The 19,268-nt window shown below is 44.4% G+C and overlaps 1 protein-coding gene across 1 annotated transcript in view; it reads right to left on the reverse strand.

Moving 5' to 3' along the window:
- aldh1a3 (aldehyde dehydrogenase 1 family, member A3) overlaps positions 1 to 18,385 on the reverse strand; it is a 161,665-nt gene extending 143,280 nt beyond the window's left edge. The window contains exon 1 of the mRNA XM_068017676.1: positions 18,182 to 18,385. Coding sequence (XP_067873777.1) covers positions 18,182 to 18,280 — 99 coding nt within the window. The 5' untranslated portion in view covers positions 18,281 to 18,385. The remainder of the gene's footprint in view (positions 1 to 18,181) is intronic.
- Between the last annotated feature and the right edge of the window lie 883 nt (positions 18,386 to 19,268).

Raw genomic sequence — 19,268 nt, forward strand, 5'->3', positions numbered from 1 at the left:
ATTATTTTCCAAGTGTCCAGTTATCTCATCCTTTATAATAGATTCTACTATTTTCCCTGCTACTGATGTCAAACTAACAGGTCTGTAGTTTTCTTTCTTAAATAGTGGGGTTACATTTGCTACTTTCCAGTCTGCAGGAACCCTTCCAGAATCTATAGAATTTTGAAAGATAACCAAGATGCATCCACTATCTCTATAGTCACTTCCTTCAATACCATGGGATGTAGCTCATCTGGTCCAGGGGATTTATCAACTTTCATTTTATTTATTTAGAGATACAGCATTGAAACAGACCCTTCGGCCCACCAAGTCTGTGCTGACCAACAACCACCCATTTATACTAACCCTACATTAATCCCATATTCCCTACCACCTACCTACACTAGGGGCAATTTACAATGGCCAATTTACCTATCAACCTGCAAGTCCTTGGCAGTGGGAGGAAACCGGAGCACCCGGCGAAAACCCACGCGGTCACAGGGAGAACTTGCAAAGTCCGCACAGGCAGTACCCAGAATCGAACCCGGGTCCCTGGAGCTGTGAGGCTGCAGTGCTAACCACTGCGCCACTGTGCCGCCCCAAACACAGCAGGGTAATATTCATCTTCGCCGCTTCGGGGGCGACTTAGTGGAGCTGATCACCCACCCATTTTAATTTCCTCAATCCAATTCATTTTGAGTACTACCTTTTTATTGATACTAATTACTTTCAGTTCCTCATTTTTACAAGCTCCTTGGTTCCCTAGTATTTCTGGGAGATTTTCTGTGTCTTCCTCAGTGAAGACAGCCCTATATTTGCTTCTTCAATCTAAGATCCTCTCTCACTACTGTACTGATCTTGTCCCTTATTAACAGCACTACCCTCCTCCTTTTCCCCTCTGCCTATCCCTCCTAAGTGACAAATATCCCTGAATATTCAGTTCCCAGTCCTGGTTACCCTGTAACAACGTCTCTGTAATGGCAGTTAAATTATCTACCTTGTTGTGAATGTTGCGTGTATTCAGATAGAGTGCCCTTAACTTTGTCTTAACATTATTCCTCATTCCAATCCTATTTGATGTTTGCCTTTGTCTCGTCTGCCTTCCAATTTCGCTTACTACTTCTCTACTTCCTATTACCCAGTTTTGCTTCCCTCCAATCGGAGCTCCCTCTTAGGTTCCCAACCCACTGACCATTTCCCCAACAGCACTAGCAAATCTCCCTGTGAGGATGTTGTGACTTGACATGAATGTTATTTTCCCTTTATCAGCTCAAGCCTGAGTGTTTTACAAGTCTTGCTGCAAGTAGGCTCGGACTGCTTCGTTATCTGAGGAGATGTGAATCTGAACACTGCAATCATCAGCAAACATGCCCACTTCTGACATTATGCTGGAGGGAAGGCCATTGATGAAGCAGCTGAAGATGGTTGGGTCGAGGACACTACCCTGAGGAACTCCTGCAGCAATGTCCTGAGGCTGTGATGATTGGCCTCCAACAACCATCTTTCTTTGTGCTCGGTATGACTCCAACCAGTACAGAGATTCCCCCCTGATTCCCACTGACTTCAATTTTGCTAGGGCTCCTTGATACCACACTCAGTCAAATGCTGCCTTGATGTCAAGGGCAGTCACTCTCATCTAACCTCTGGAATTCAACTCTCTGGTCCATATTTGGACCAAGGCTGTAATGAGGTCTAGAGCCAAGTGGCCTTGGTGGAACGCAAACTGAGCATCGGTGAGCAGGTTATTGGTGAGTAAGTGCTGCTTGATTGTGAGTAGACTGATGGGGCAATAATTGTGCACATACAGAAAAAGAGCACTGGGAAGAGAGATAGCATGCAGATGAATTGGAAAGAGGGGGATGGGGGGGGGGGGGGGGGTTGCAGAGAAAGGAGAATTATGGGAACTTCAGACATTGGCCCCTCTCGCTGATTCAGTCAAGTCACAGTCTGAATCCCAGCAGTAACAAATGTTGAAATCTCTGTCCATGTTGTCCAAGGTTTAGGCCAAATCTTTGCTTCATGCTGCATCACCAGGTAGTGATGGGGAGGTTGTTATTAACCCTCTTGTAGTCTGTGAAAGTGAGACGATTCTGTACTGTGAGGACCCCATTGACCCTAATGAGTATACCTGCAATTGCAACATACCTATTCAGCCTCTCTCGCTAGACTTATTTATTGGCAAAGAAAGCCTGGTTCTGATTGGCAATGATATGCATACAGCTGGTCCGTGAGGAAGATCACACTCATTTATGAGAGGAAACATAGGGTCATAGAGTTATACAGCACAGAAACAGGCCCTTCGGCCCATCGTGTCTGTGCCGGCCATATAGCACCCAATTATTCTAATCCCATATTCCTGCACTTGGCCCATAGCCCTGTATGCTATGGTGTTTCAAGTGGTCATCTAAATACTTCTTAAATGTTGTGACGGTTCCTGTCTCCACCACCTCTTCAGACAGTGCGTTCCAGATTCCAACCACCCTATGGGTGAAAAAATGTCTCCTCAAATCTCCCCTAAACCTCCTGCAGCTTACCCTAAATCTATGCCCCCGGTTCTTGACCCCTCCGCTATCCTATCTATCCTCCCATCTATCCTATCAATGCCCCTCATAATCTTGTACACCTCAATCATGTCCCCCCTCAGCCTTCCCTGCTCCAAGGAAAACAACCCTAGCCTTTTCAGTCTCTCTTCATAGCTGAAATGCTCCAGCCCAAGCAACATCCTGGTGAATCTCCTCTGCACCCTCTCCAGTGCAATCATATCCTTCCTATAGTGTGGCGACCAGAACTGTACACAGTACTCCAGCTGTGGCCTAACTAGCGTTTTATACAGCTTCATCATAACCTCCCTGCTCTTATACTCTATGCCTCGGCTAATAAAGGCAAGTATCCCATATGCCTTCCTAACCACCTTATCTACCTGTGCTGCTGCCTTCAGTGATCTATGGACAAGTACACCAAGGTCCCTCTGACTTTCTGTACATCCTAGTGTTCTACCATCCATTGTGTATTCCCTTGCCTTGTTAGTCCTCCCAAAATGCATTACCTCACACTTTTCAGGATTAAATTCCATTTGCCACTGCTCCGCCCATCTTACCAGCCCATCTATATCGTCCTGTAATCTACGGATTTCCTCCTCACTATTTACAACACCACCAATTTTCGTGTCATTTGCGAACTTACTGATCATACCTCCTGTATTCACGTCTAAATCATTAATGTACACTCCAAACAGCAAGGGTCCCAGCACCGATCCCTGTGGTACACCACTGGTCACAGGCTTCCAATCGCAAAAACAGTCCTCTATCATTACCCTCTGCCTCCTGCCACTAAGACAATTTTGGATCCAATTTGCCATTTGCCCTGGATCCCATGGGCCCTTACCTTCTTAACCAATCTCCCATGTGGGACCTTATCAAAAGCCTTACTGAAATCCATGTATACTACATCTACTGCTTTACCCTCATCGACACATCTAATAACCTCCTCGAAAAATTCAATCAAATTTGTTACACAATATCTCCCCCTGACAAAGCCATGCTGACTATCCCTGATTAATCCCTGCCTCTCCAAGTGGAGATTAATCCTGTCCCTCAGAATTTTTTCCAATATTTTCCCAACCACTGATGTTAGACTCACCGGCCTGTAATTACCTGGTTTATCCCTACTACCCTTCTTGAATAATGGTACCACATTCGCTGTCTTCCAGTCCTCTGGTACCTTTCCTGTGGCCAGAGATGATTTAAAAATTTGTGTCAAAGCCCCTGCTATCTCCTCCCCTGCCTCACATAACAGCCTGGGATACATCTCATCTGGGCCTGAGGATTTATCTACTTTTAAGCCTACTAATACAGCTAATATTTCCTCCCTTTCAATGCTAATATGTTCAAGTATATCACAATCCCCCTCCCAGATCTCTACACCTACATCGTCCTTCTCCATAGTGAACACCGATGAAAAGTAATCATTTAAAACCTCACCTATGTCCTCCGGCTCCACACAAAGATTGCCACGTTGGTCCTTAATGGGGCCTACTGTTTCCCTGGTTAACCTCTTACCCTTAATATACTTATGGTGTTTAAGATGCTAAGTGGATTTGGCAGACTAGATATCGAGAAACTATTTCCTCTGGTGGGAGAGTCCAGAACAAAAGGGGCATAACTTTAGAATTAGAGCTTGGCCATTCAGGATGATGTAAGGAAGCATTTCTTCACACAAAGGGTAGTGGGAATCTGGAACTCTTCCCCCTCAAAAACCTGCTGAGGCTAGATCAATTGAAATTTCAAAACGGAGATTGGTAAGATTTTTGTTAGGCAAGGGTATTAAGGATAACCAAACCAAGGTGGATAGATGGAGTTAAGATGAAGATCAGCCATTACTTCACAAAATGGCAGAACAGGCCCGAGGGGCTGAATAACCTACTCTGGTTCTATGTTTCTAGTTAAGTGCTTAATAATGAGGAACAGGACGGAGCCAGTAAAATAAAAGACCAAAGCTGTAATAGGGAAACATACTATATGGTTTGAAACTATTTACAAAACAGAGAAACAAAACTAGTGCAAACATTTCTAAGACAGAAGACTACACTTATAGTATAAATACAATGTTGGTGCAAAGCAAAACCACTTCATACCAACAATGCAGTTAAAGTGTAAATGCACCAGGTTTTGTCTACTCCAATTCTTTAGACAGAAGTAAATCATAACAAATAGAAGGCAGCAGAGGTTAGAATTTGGATTTAAAGCTTTTGTGATTCTTCAGGCAGGCCTCATTATAGCCTGACTGATTATTGCTTGTTATTTACACTAAAGCAGGGCAGGGTTGGTTAGCTCAGTTGCTAAGACAACTAGTATGTGATCGAGAATAGATGCCAACAGCATAGGTTCAATCCCCATACCAGTTGTGGTAGTTCATGGAAGCCTGCCTGGCAACCCTCAAGCTATACATAACCAACTGTCTCTGAAATGGAGAGAGATATCTATGGTCCTCTGGGACTATGGCTGCAACAACAACAACAATCCTAAAGCAGATGAATGGGAAGTTACAATGTTTGTAAAAGTAGAAGATGGTTGCTATTCAACAGGGTGAAGCAGCCTTAGTGAGAATAGTCACAGCAGATTTACTTTAAAAGACTTCTGTATGGATGTCACATTGATAATACTTCTTATAACAACAATGCTTTACCTTTATTTGTGTTGAGTGCAACTCAGATTCAAAGAATGATTTAAAGCAAATTGTTCAGTCTCTCAAACTCACTGAGTTCTTGACTGAAGATCTTTGGACTTTTCAAGAAGATAAAGATCGCATAAACCCTGGGTATTGCAAGAAACCATGGAAAAGATGCTCGCCTGACATTATAAATGCTGTAGGACAATATCTTTTCACCATTATATCTTTTTTAGAACATATTTTTGATTTTTTTGAGAAATAGAGAACAAAGCAAATTTTAGGATTTTGGAAAATAACACACAAGTTAGAAATCCATTTCACAATGCTCAGACTGGCATCCAAATCATTGAACCGAGCCTCCAGCTCACCCACTCGCCTCACACAGCCCAGTATCCAACTACACTGCCAACTCCCTTAAAATGTCAAATGAGATACATTACTCCAGCTATAGATCTGGTGGAGACTTTGGCTCGCTTAATATTTAGAAATTTGAATCAAAATTACACTCTGTACTTTAACCAAACAGCAGCAAGTGGGACACTGAAATGCAGTTTCTTCTTTCTGATTCTTGAGTCACTGTACCTGGTATACATGTGTCCAGAATGAAGAGACTTTTGTTTTCTGCTGCTGGGTTAGTTTATCAGACTGCAGCACAGACTCTGATTGTCTACGCCCTTCTCTATTCACATTTTAGTTACTAATGAAATAATTATTAAGATGTCAGCTTCATTCTACCTAATTGGCATGGCTGGGTACAGCCTGATCTTTTCCAAACAATAGTCTCGTTATAGAATGAAATATGCAAAAAAAGTAAAACATGTACACAGATACACACACAGATAGATCTTTATACACACACACACACAGATATACACTCACACCCACACACAGATACACTTACATACACATATAAATATACATTTTTATAGGTTTGTGCGTGTATATTTCTCAGTGTTTCCCACAGTCAGTTGATGAACAGAAGTATATTAATTACAAGGTGGTGACAGTGTCGGTGAGGGATATCAGTAACTCACTCGATGGAGCTCCCTGGTGGCCAAAATTGAAACAACAGCATTACAATTGGTTTAGCTGGATGCAAAGTAGAAAAAGAAATCATGCAGAGTGTAAAACAGGCTCTATCGCTTGCTTTCCTCGAACCTCCAAGGCAAATTTCTACCCCTATAGTCTCTCTGTTACCTGTATCTGTTGCCTTTGTGTTGCTGGTTCTCTCTCTTTCTCGCCTTTTCTAACTCTGACTCTCTCTTTCTCCTTAACACTTCTTTCTGTGCATTTTCTGCTTCTCTTTGTCTAATCTTTTCTTTCCTTCTTTCTTTTCAGATGGAAGCTGAGGGATAACATTGTATGTGATGATTGGGTAAAGAGCTGCCAATTGCTGGAGGCTGTGTTCTTCAGTGAGGTTTGCAGGGAAGATGTGGCCCTCAGCAGATCTTGTCCCTTCCTAATGACTCATTTTTTCCCAAACCCACTTGCTCCCATCTTGTACCCAGGCGCTTTGTCTTCGATTACCCACACCCCTTGCAACCTCCTCCTACTTCCCTCACTCTCCCGAAGGGTGAGCCAGAGGCCCTCAAATTCTTGGGCTGTTTCCCCTCCAATCATTTCCTTTTGGCTTCTCTCAGAGGCCCTGTTTGTTTTCACATATTAACAAACTTCTTTTTAAAAAGAAATTAAAATGATATGAGGGTAACACTGTCTCTCTGCCTCTCGTTAACTCGGTCTTTATTTCTCTCGGTTTTATTTTCTTAGGCAAAAACCTGTCACCAAAAAATGAGATAATTTGAGACTCTGCTTGTCTACCCCATCTCAATCTGTTTCTGTCTCACAGATATCAATTAGGATGTTTATATTTTCTAAATGTCAATAAGGGGCCCTAGGGAAACAAGACAACTAATGTGTGCACAGTAAGATCCCACAACAGTAGTATGATAATGACCAGATATTCTGGTTCTGTGATGCTGGTTAAGGGAGTAAATATTGGAGAGAACTTCCTGCTCTCTTTTGAATAGTGCTAGGGGATCTTTTATATCCACCTGAGAGGGTAGATAGGGCCTTTGTTTAATTGAAAGACATTAGCACTGACAGTGCCTCACACCCTCAGTACTACACTAAAATTAATGTGCTCAAGTCTCTGGAGTGGGACTCAAACCCAGGACTTCTTACTCAGAGATAGGAGTGCACCTGCAAGGAATCTCCACCATTGATTCTGTCAGACTTTTCACAAGAACACAAGTAGACCATATGGCCCATCGAACCTGCTCCACCATTCAATACGATCATGGCTAATCTTAGGATTCAATTCCATTTCCCATCCACTCGCCATATCCCTTGATTCCCTGAGAGACCAAAATTCTGTCTATTCCAGCCTTAAATGTATTCAACAATGGAGCATCCACAACCCTCTGGGGTAGAGAATTCCAAAAATTCACAACCCTTTGAGTGAAGTAATTTCTCCTCATCTCCTAAATGATAGACCCCTTATCCTCAGACTGTGCCCCTGTGTTTTAGATTCCCTGACCAGCAGAAACAATCTCTCAGCATCTACCCTGTCCAGCCTCTTCAGAATCTTGCATGTTTCAATGAGATCGCCTCTCATTCTTCTAAACTCCAGAGAATACAAGCCCAATTTACTCAACCCCTCATCCTAGGGATCAATTTAGTGAACCTTCGCTGCACTGCCTCCAATGCAAGTATATCCTTTCTTAAATGTGGAGTCCAAAACTGCACACAGTATTCCAGATGTGGTTTCACCAAAACCCTGTACAATTGTAGCAAGACTTCTTTGTTCCTGTACTCCAGTCGCCTTGCAATAAAGGCCAACATGCCATTTGCCTTCCTAATTGCTTGCTGTACCTGTATCTTAACTTTCTGTGTTCCTTGTACAAGCACACCCAAGTCTCTTTGAACAGCAACACTTACCAGTTCCACACTTTAAAAAAAATATTCCACTTTTCTATTCTTACGACCAAAGTGAATAACTTCACACTTCCCTACATTATACTCCATCTGCCATCTTGTTGTACACTCCCTTAACCTGTCTATATCGCTTTACAGCCTTTCTGTGTCCTCCCCACAGCTTATCTTTCCACCTACCTTTGTATCATCAGCAAACGTAGATGCATTATTCTCTGTCTCTTCATCCAAGTCATTAATATAGAGTGTAAATAGCTGAGGCCCCAGCACTGATCCTTGTGGCACTCCACTATTCACTGCCTGCCAAGTTGAAAATGCCCTGTTATGCCCACTCTTTGCTTCCTGACTGTTAACCAATCCTCTATCCAGGGCGATGTTCCCTGATAAGCATATCAACAGAGCTAAGGGGGTAACTGAGAAGCCTGCCATATTGTCGAAATAAACAGGTTGAGTGGAATGGACAGACAGCTGGAAGAACATAATCACCAAATTTCACTGACAACACATAAGGAAGATGTTTGGCAAATTCAGGATGATAGATTAGGGCAATGGACAAATGGGTTATCGACTGAAATGTATCACTGAGAGTGAGGAGAAAGGTTAGGAGAAATTACTTTCCATGCAGGGTAGTTGGAAATGGAATGCCTTGCTACAGGGAGTGGTTGAAGCAGAAACTATTGCAGCTTTTAAGAGAAAATTGGAAAAATATTTCATATGGAGAACTTGAGGCTTTGGGATTAATTTTGGATTGTCCCAGTAAAGAGCCGACAGAGACACAAAGGGTCAAATGGCCTCCTTTGGTGCTGTACACTGCTTAGATTCAATGGTTTGAAGTGCAGCAGTGCTGCTGGGCTGAAGGGCAGTAGTTGGGGGAAGGAGGGTGGAGGGGATCCCTTTTAAAAGAAGGAATAGCTGCTTTCTAAGTGTCCCTTTGTAAGTGGGCTGCCAGACCTCATACGAAAGAAACCTTTGAAAAAGAAAAATGTATTTCTTTAAGGGTCCAGATAACAATCCTAGCCTGGAGATTCACTGAGGTACACCTGGCAATACCAGGCATATCTCCATTGGACACATACCAAGATCCACCCTGTTCCACCCCTACCTTACAGGCTCCCAGCAGGCTAGAATCATAGAAAGTTTAAGGCACAGAAAGAGGCCACTTGGCCTATCGCGTCTGCCGTCCAAAAAACGATCCACCTATTCTAATTCCATCTTCCAGCATTTGGTCCGTAGCCCTGCAGCTTACAGCACTTGAGGTGCATATCCAGACTCCTTTTGAATGAGTTGAGGGTCTCTGCCTCAACAACCCTTTCAGGCAGTGCCAGACCCCCACCACCCTCTGGGTAAAAAAGCATTTCCTCATCTCCCCTCTAATTTTTCTACAAATCACTTTAGATCTATGCCCCCTAATCACTGACCTCTCTGCTAAGGTAAATAGGCCCTTCACCACCACTTCTTCCCTTAACAAATCCATGCTGACTATCCTTGATTAACCTGCGCCTTTCTAAGTGACAGTTTATCCCGTCTCGCAGAATAGAGTCCAACAATTTGCCCACCACCAAGGTTAGACTGACTGGCTTGTAATTATTTGGTCTATCCTTTGCTCCCTTTTTAAACAGAGGTACAATGCTAGCAATTCTCCAATCTTCCGGCACCACACCTGTGAACAGTGAGGATTGGAAAATGATGGTCAGACCTTCTGCTTATTCCTCTCTTGCTTCTTCCAACAGCCCAGGATACATTTCATCTGGCCCTTGTGACTTATCAACTTTCAAGGATGCTAATCCCATTAATACTTCCTCTCTCCCTCTGTCTATCACATCCAACACTTCACACTCCTCCTCCCCAACTACAATATCTGTATCGTCCCCATTCCCTGTGAAGACAGACGCAAAGCACTCATCAGGAACCATAGCAATATCTTCCGCTCCCACACATAGACCTTTTTGGTCTTTTATGGGCCCTACTCTCTCCTTAGTTTGTTTTCCTCTTACTCTTTGCAATGATGAAACATCTTTTGGTTCACCTTGATTTTGCTTGTCAATATTCTTTCATGCCCTCTCTTTGCTTTCCTAATTTCCTTTTTGATTTCACCCCTCCACTTTCTATACTCCTCTTGGCTTTCTGTAGCATTCAGTTCTCTGTGTCGATCATAAGCTTTCCTTTTCTGCCTTATCTTACCCTGTAAGCTCCTTGACATCCATGGGGCTCTAGATTTGGCTGTCTCACCCTTTTTCTTTGTGGGAACATGTTTACCATGAACACCTTGAATCTCCTCTTTGAATGCCTCCCACTGCTCTGACACTGATTTACCTTCAAGTAGCTGTTTCCAGTCCATTTTTGCTAAATCACTCCTTAGTTTAGTAACATTGGCTTTGCCCCAATTGAGAACTCTAACTCCTGTTCTATCTCTGTCCTTTTCCATAATTATGTTAAAACTGATTGAATTATGATCACTACCACCAAAATGCTCTCCCACTGCCACTCCTTCCACCTGCCCATCTTCATTTCCTAAAAATAAGTCTAAAACTGTGCCCTCTCTTGTTGGACTTGCTACATACTGCACAAAAAAGGTCTTCTGAATGCACCTCAAGAATTCTGCTCCCTCAATTCTTTTCACACTAAAACTATCCCAGTTAATATTGGGGTAATTAAAAGCCCTTACTATTACTGCCCTATTGTTCTTGCACTTCTCAGAGATTTGCCTACATATCTGCTCTTCTATCTCTCTCTGACAGTTTAGGGATCTATAGTACACTCTCAGCAGTGTGATTGCCCCTTTTTTGTTCCTTAGCTCAATCCATAAGGCCTCATTTGTTGAACCTTCCAACATATCATCCCGCTTCACAGCTGTAATAGTTTCCTTGACTAAAATTGCCACTCTCCCTCCTTTCTTATCCCCCTCCCTATTGTGTCTGAAAACCCTGTAACCAGGAACGTTGAGCTGCCATTCCTGTCCCTCCTTAAGCCATGTTTCTGTAATAGCTATGATATCATCGATCTGTGCCCTCAGCTCATCTGCTTTATTTGAACATAGAACAGTATGGCACAGTACAAGCCCTTCGCCCCACGATTTTGAGCCGAACCTTTAACCTACTCTAAGATCAAACTAACTACCTACCCTTCATTCTACTATCATCCATGTACCTGTCCAAGAGTCGCTTAAATGCCCCTAATGTATCTGCTTCTACTACCACCTCTTGCAGCGCATTCCACGCACCCACCACTCTCTGTGTAAAGAACCTACCTCTGACATCTCCCCGAAACCTTCCTCCAATCACCTTAAAATTATGCCCCGTGGTGATAGCCCTTTCCACCCTGGGAAAAAGTCTCTGACTATCCACTCTATCTATTCCTCTCATCATCTTATACCCCTCTATCAAGTCACCTCTCATCCTTCTTCGTTCCAATGAGAAAAGCCCTAGCTCCCTCAATCTTTCTTCGTAGGACATGCCCTCCAGACCAGGCAGCATCCTGGTAAATCTCCTCTGCACCCTCTCTAAAGCTTCCACATCCTTTCTATAATGAGGCGACCAGAACTGAACACAATATTCCAAGTGTGGTCGAACCAGGGCTTTATAGAGCTGCAGCATAACCTCACGGCTCTTAAACTCAATCCCCCTGTTAATGAAAGCCAACACACCATACGCCTTCTTAACAACCCTATCAACTTGGGTGGCAACTTTGAGCGATCTATGGACATGGACCTCAGGATCCCTCTGTTCCTCCACACTACCAAGAATCCTGTCTTTAAGCCTGTATTCTACATTCAAATTCGACCTTCCAAAATGAATCACTTCACACTTTTCCAGGTTGAACTCCATCTGCCACTTCTCAGCCCAGCTCTGCATCCTGTCAATGTCCCATTGCAACCTACAACAGCCTTCCACACTATCCACAACTCCAGCAACCTTCATGCCATCGGCAAACTTGCTAACCCAGCCTTCCACTTCCTCATCCAAGTCATTTATAAAAATCACAAAGAGCAAAGGTCCCAGAACAGATCCTTGTGGAACACTACTGGTCACCGAGCTCCATGCTGAATACTTTCCATCTACTACCACCCTCTGACTTCTGTGGGCCAGCCAATTTTGTATCCAGACAGCCAACTTTCCCTGAATCCCATGCCTCCTTACTTTCTGAATGAGCCTACCATGGGGAACCTTATCAAACACCTTGCTAAAATCCATATACACCACATCCACTGCTCTTCCTTCATCATTGTGTTTTGTCACATCTTCAAAGAATTCAATAAGGCTTGTGAGGCATGATCTGCCCCTCACAAAGCCATGCTGACTGTCTCTAATCAAACCATGCTTTTCCAAATAATCATAAATCCTGTCTCTCAGAATCCTCTCCAATAATTGGCCCACTACCTACGTAAGACTGACTGGTCTATAATTCCCAGGGTTATACCTATTCCCTTTCTTGAACAAGGGAACAACATTTGCCACCCTTTTTTATAACATTTGCTATACTCTTTGCATTCAAATAGATACCCTTGAGCACTGCCAAACTCTTTTTTTAATTTTCTAACCCTTGTTTCCTCTGTCTTCCAGACTCATCCATTAATTTTTTGCCTTCCATTTTCATTTCTGATTTTGTCCCAGCTGAGTCTACCCTCAGGTCCCATTCCCCCTGTCAAACTAGTTTAAACCCTCCCCAACAGCACCAGCAAAATGTCCCGCAAGGAACTCAGTCCTGGCTCTGTTCAGGTGCAACCCATCCGGCCTGTACAGGTCCCATCTCCCCCAGAGCCAGTCACAATGTCCCAGGAATCTGAAGCCCTCCCTCCTGTACTATCTTTCCAGCCACGCATTCATCTGTCTTATCCTTCTATTTCTATACTCACTTGCGCGTGGCACTGGGAGTAATCCGGAGATTGCTACTTTTGATGTCTTGCTTGCTAATATCTTACCTAACTCCCTAAATTCTGACTGCAAGATCACATCCCTCTTTCTACCTGTGCCATTGGTGCACCACGACTGCTGGTTGTTCACCCTCCCCTTTCAGGATGCTCTTCAACCTCTCAGTGACATCCTTGACCCTGGCACGAGGGAGGCAACACACAATTCTGGATTCATGTCTGCGGCCACAGTAGCACCTGCCTGTTGCCCTGACTACTGAATCACCTATCACTATCTTCCAGTCTTCCCTGTAACCCCTTGTGCAGCTGAGCCACCCGTGGTGCCATGAACTTGGCTCTGGCTGCATTCCCAGGTGAAGCATCACTTTCCTCAGTGTTCAGAACTGAATACAAAGAACAAAGAACAGTACAGCACAGGAACAGGCCATTCGGCCCTCCAAGCCTGCGCCGATCTTGATGCCTGCCTAAACTAAAACCTTCTGCACTTCCGGGGTCCGTATCCCTCTATTCCCCATCCTATTCATGTATTTGTCAAGATGCCTCTTAAACGTCGCTATCGTACCTGCTTCCACCACCTCCCCCGGCAACACGTTCCAGGCACTCACCACCCTCTGTGTAAAGAACTTGCCTCGCACATCCCCTCTAAACTTTGCCCCTCTCACCTTAAACCTATGTCCCCTAGTAACTGACTCTTCCACCCTGGGAAAAAGCTTCTGACTATCCACTCTGTCCATGCCTCTCATAACTTTGTAAACCTCTATCATGTTGCCCCTCCACCTCCGTCGTTCCAGTGAAAACAATCCGAGTTTATCCAACCTCTCCTCATAGCTAATGCCCTCCAGACCAGGCAACATCCTGGTAAACCTCTTCTGTACCCTCTCCAAAGCCTCCACATCCTTCTGGTAGTGTGGCGACCAGAATTGCACGCAATATTCTAAGTGTGGCCAAACTAAGGTTCTGTACAGCAGCAGCATGACTTGCCTATTTTTATACTCTATGCCCCGACCGATGAAGGCAAGCATGCCATATGCCTTCTTGACTACCTTATCCACCTGCGTTGCCACTTTCAGTGACCTGTGGACCTGTACGCCCAGATCTCTCTGCCTGTCAATACTCCTACGGGTTCTGCCATTTACTGTATACTTCCCACCTGCATTAGATCTTCCAAAATGCACTTCCTCACATTTGTCCGAATTAAACTCCATCTGCCATTTCTTCGCCCAAGTCTCCAACCGATCTATATCCTGCTGTATCCTCTGACAATCCTCATCACTGTCCGCAACTCCACCAACCTTTATGTCGTCCGCAAACTTACTAATACCTGTTGGCTGTCCTGAATAAATCAGCAATCAGTTGGGTGCAGCATATCTGGACCCAGCCTGGTGTCTGGCTGTTTTGATAGATTCTCCTCAAAGTTATTGCAACTACGCTGGAATTAGGGCTATTTATCGAGGCTACTAAGATGCACACACAAATATGCACACCCACACAAACACAAGCACATATATATAAAGAAACATGCATCTGTGTATGCACAGCCTTATCTATATATTTTCACACATATACTGACATATGGAAAATCACAAAGAGACTGAATGTAATAACAATCACACCTTGCCCTTATCTAGTGTCTGTAATGTAATAGAATGTCCCCAAGTGTTTCAGAAAGACAAAATATCTGGGCACTGTGCAGTGGTGAGGGAAGGATTAAGGTGGTGACAAGGTATGATCAAAGGGCAGGCTTTAAGGAGCCTTTTAAAAGGAGTAAAGGGAAGTGACAAGGGGAGGGCTTCGGGGAAAGAAACATTCAATAATGTTTGCAATTATTCCAGTGTTAAAAGGAGTCCAGTTACATGTCTACAATTACACAGCAATAAGGCTGAACGTTGAATAACTGCCTACACAATGTTATATGAGAATTGCGGCACCTTATCAGTGGATTGTCAAGTGGACATTCTACAAAAGAAACTTAGGAATAAAGTGAGCAAATTGTCCCTAAATTGCCCCCCCCCCCCCCCCCCCCAAACACAACTACACCGCAACGAACCTTGGAGGTGGACCCGGGTTTATACAGTCCTTCTGCTCGACAGATTGATTTCAGACTCAGAAATACATTGCTGACACCTACGCATTGGTGGGATGATGCCCACATAGGAGCATTCATGTGCAGAGATATATATATGTCATTCCAAACATTAGTTTCAAAAGTAAAAGATTTGCAAAATCCATTAGTTTCTGTGAGGGCAAACAGCTGGACACCGTTCATTGCCTTCCTGATGCAGCACAATCATGAGGGTTCAGGCTGGGGTTTAAATACAACAGAAGCAACGTGAAATCATCGACTGCAAGAGACTGTTCAGTAGCCCTGGAATAGTGGCATTGTAACTATTTACGAATAAAATAAAGGCTTAAAAAGTTTGTTTTTGAAAAAAAAATTGATAAGTAACAGAAGTTGTAATAATATAAAGATAATGGTTAAAGTACTAGAGAACTGTGCTCCACAGCAAACACAAGCAGAACAATTTTGGACTGTCTTTTCCTTACAGGAATGATTACTTCTTGGGATTCAGGGCTTTTATTTACAAGCCAAGTTCATAATTCATGAATGAGGCGTATCATTTTCTGGTAAAACCAGTTTACAAATAGAACATCTTCAGTTTCATAATTTTATTCCGTTTTCTCAGATTTCTCGTTCCTTCTTTTGTTAACATTTGGCAGATTTACAAAATATACTTTCTCCCTTCGAACAGAGATGCGCCGCTTATTCTTTCTGTTAACTCTGAATTCTGTGCCAGTGCTGCTCCTGGCTATTAACATCCTGTTCTCTGACGGATTCCCTCTCGCTCCCTTTCATTCTGTATGGTTTATATTCACAAATCGGAATAGGAGACAGGGAGATGGGTGTTTGACACAGAAAGCTGCTCTCTCGCTACCAGACCCACCCGTTTTAGTATCTACTCTCAGAATCAAGGAATTTTACAGCGCAGGAGGAGTCCATTCGGCCATCGTAACTGCCGAGACTGCCTTTAATTATTATTGAAAACTCTCAAACTGGTCTTGAAAAAAAAACGCACTCTTTGGACATTGGACCAAATGACTCCATAGAGAGGCTCTGGCCGGCGGTGACTTCAACTGGAGCTTCTGCTGCTATCGCTGTTCACACTGAATCCGGATCACAGTGAATGTCACTAACAGACAGTGAATCCGGATCACAGTGAATGTCGCTAACAGACAGTGAATCCGGATCACAGTGAATGTCACCGACAGACGGTGAATCCGCATCACAGTGAATGTCGCTAACAGACGGCGAATCCGGATCACAGTGAATGTCGCTAACAGACAGTGAATCCGGATCACAGTGAATGTCACTGACAGACGGCGAATCCGGATCACAGTGAATGTCGTTAACAGACAGTGAATCCGGATCACAGTGAATGTCGCTAACAGACAGCGAATCCGGATCACAGTGAATGTCACCGACAGACGGCGAATCCGGATCACAGTGAATGTCGCTAACAGACAGTGAATCCGGATCACAGTGAATGTCGCTAACAGACAGTGAATCCGGATCACAGTGAATGTCACTGACAGACGGCGAATCCGGATCACAGTGAATGTCGTTAACAGACAGTGAATCCGGATCACAGTGAATGTCGTTAACAGACAGCGAATCCGGATCACAGTGAATGTCACCGACAGACAGCGAATCCGGATCACAGTGAATGTCGCTAACAGACAGTGAATCCGGATCACAGTGAATGTCGCTAACAGACAGTGAATCCGGATCACAGTGAATGTCACCGACAGACAGTGAATCCGGATCACAGTGAATGTCACCGACAGACAGTGAATCCGGATCACAGTGAATGTCGCTAACAGACAGCGAATCCGGATCACAGTGAATGTCGCTAACAGACAGTGAATCCGCATCACAGTGAATGTCACTAACAGACGGTGAATCCGGATCACAGAGAATGTCGCTAACAGACAGTGAATCCGGATCACAGTGAATGTCACCGACAGACAGCGAATCCGGATCACAGTGAATGTCGCTAACAGACAGTGAATCCGGATCACAGTGAATGTCACCGACAGACAGCGAATCCGGATCACAGTGAATGTCACCGACAGACAGCGAATCCGGATCACAGTGAATGTCGCTAACAGACAGTGAATCCGGATCACAGTGAATCTCACCGACAGACGGCGAATCCGGATCACAGTGAATGTCACCGACAGACGGCGAATCCGGATCACAGTGAATGTCACCGACAGACGGCGAATCCGGATCACAGTGAATGTCACCGACAGACGGTGAATCCGGATCACAGTGAATGTCACCGACAGACGGCGAATCCGGATCACAGTGAATGTCACCGACAGACGGTGAATCCGGATCACAGTGAATGTCACTGACAGACAGCGAATCCGGATCACAGTGAATGTCACCGACAGACGGTGAATCCGGATCACAGTGAATGTCACCGACAGACGGCGAATCCGGATCACAGTGAATGTCACTGACAGACGGTGAATCCGGATCACAGTGAATGTCACTGACAGACAGCGAATCCGGATCACAGTGAATGTCACCGACAGACACTGAATCCGGATCACAGTGAATGTCGTTAAGACAGTGAATCCGGAACACAGTAAATGTCACCGACAGACACTGAATCCGGATCACAGTGAATGTCACTGACAGACGGCGAATCCGGATCACAGTGAATGTCACTGACAGACAGTGAATCCGGATCACAGTGAATGTCACTAACAGACGGCGAATCCGGATCACAGTGAATGTCACCGACAGACAGTGAATCCGGATCACAGTGAATGTCACTGACAGACGGCGAATCCGGATCACAGTGAATGTCACTGACAGACAGCGAATCCGGATCACAGTGAATGTCACCGACAGACACTGAATCCGGATCACAGTGAATGTCGTTAAGACAGCGAATCCGGATCACAGTAAATGTCACCGACAGACACTGAATCCGGATCACAGTGAATGTCGTTAACAGACAGTGAAAGCCCACCACTGACAATCAGCTTGAAATTAAGCAGGGAAATTGGTGGGCACTTGAGGGAATTAAACTTGCAGGGATAAAGCGAGGGAATGGGACTGAAATTGCTCTACAGAGAGCCAGCATGGACTCGATGGGCTGAATGGCCTCCTTCTGTGCCGTTATGACTCTGATTCCCACGCACGGCTCCCAATATAATGATTACCTTGGTGTACTTGACTAGCACGTTTTGCGTTGGGATCTGTAGCTGAAGCGGTATTTCTCTCTCTGTCTCCCCGTTGTCCATCAGCCCGTTCTCAGCCATGGCCAATTCTTTGCTGTCCCCAGCTCAGATCTCACTCAGGATGCAAGTGCGATGTGGCCAAGTTTGTGCCGAGCTGCCTTTAAAGAGCCGGCCCGCCACCACACCGATTGGTCGCTCCCACCTCACCGAGCGAGTCCCGCCTGTTTAAAGCGACACTGTTCCCGAAACTATTTCAAATTCATTCACAAAACCTTCTGTCTAAAGACCGTCTACGTAAAGGAGGCGAAACATTTAATGACGTGGCACTATGTGTACAAATATGTGATTTGTGGCGAGCACATTAAGTTTGACATTTATCACTGTTGATTGTTTATTGATGAGTTAACCTGGACTGTGGGAGTTAATGTTAAACCCACATAATAAATTGAGGAGAGTCAGTAACGGGGCGAGTGTGTATCCACACTGAGCCCTGGACTGTCCCATTCTGCTACCACACTATCTGATCAGCCTTATCCAGTATCTTCAGGTTATGTGAGAAGAATCGAAATGGGAGGCAGACTTGTTTCAATAACACTGGGTTTCACAATGATTTACAGTATCGGCGGGAACTACTGAATCGAGAAGCCCAGGACGTCAAATTAGATTCAAAACCCGCACACTTACACTGTCCCAATCTCTCATACACTGTCTCAATCACGAACACTGTCCCAAACTCAAACATGGTCCAATCTCACATAGTCACAATCTCTCACAATGTACCAACTCACGCCCTGTCCCAGTATCAACACTCTCCCTATCTCTCAAACACTGCCAATTTCTCATACAGTCCTCATCTCTTATACTGTTCCAAACTCACATAATGTCCCGATATTTTATATTGTCCCAATCTCTCACACTGTCCCAGCCTCACACACAGTCTGAAATCTCTCACACTGTCCCTTTCTCTTACACTGCCCTAGTATCTCACACTTTCTGAATCTCACACTGGTGATATCTGTCGCACTGTCCCAATCTGTTACACTGTCCCTATTTCTTACACTGTCCTCAG

The sequence above is a fragment of the Heterodontus francisci genome, chromosome 38 (genome assembly GCF_036365525.1).
Source record: "Heterodontus francisci isolate sHetFra1 chromosome 38, sHetFra1.hap1, whole genome shotgun sequence".
In the NCBI taxonomy this organism is placed as follows: Eukaryota; Metazoa; Chordata; class Chondrichthyes; order Heterodontiformes; family Heterodontidae; genus Heterodontus; species Heterodontus francisci.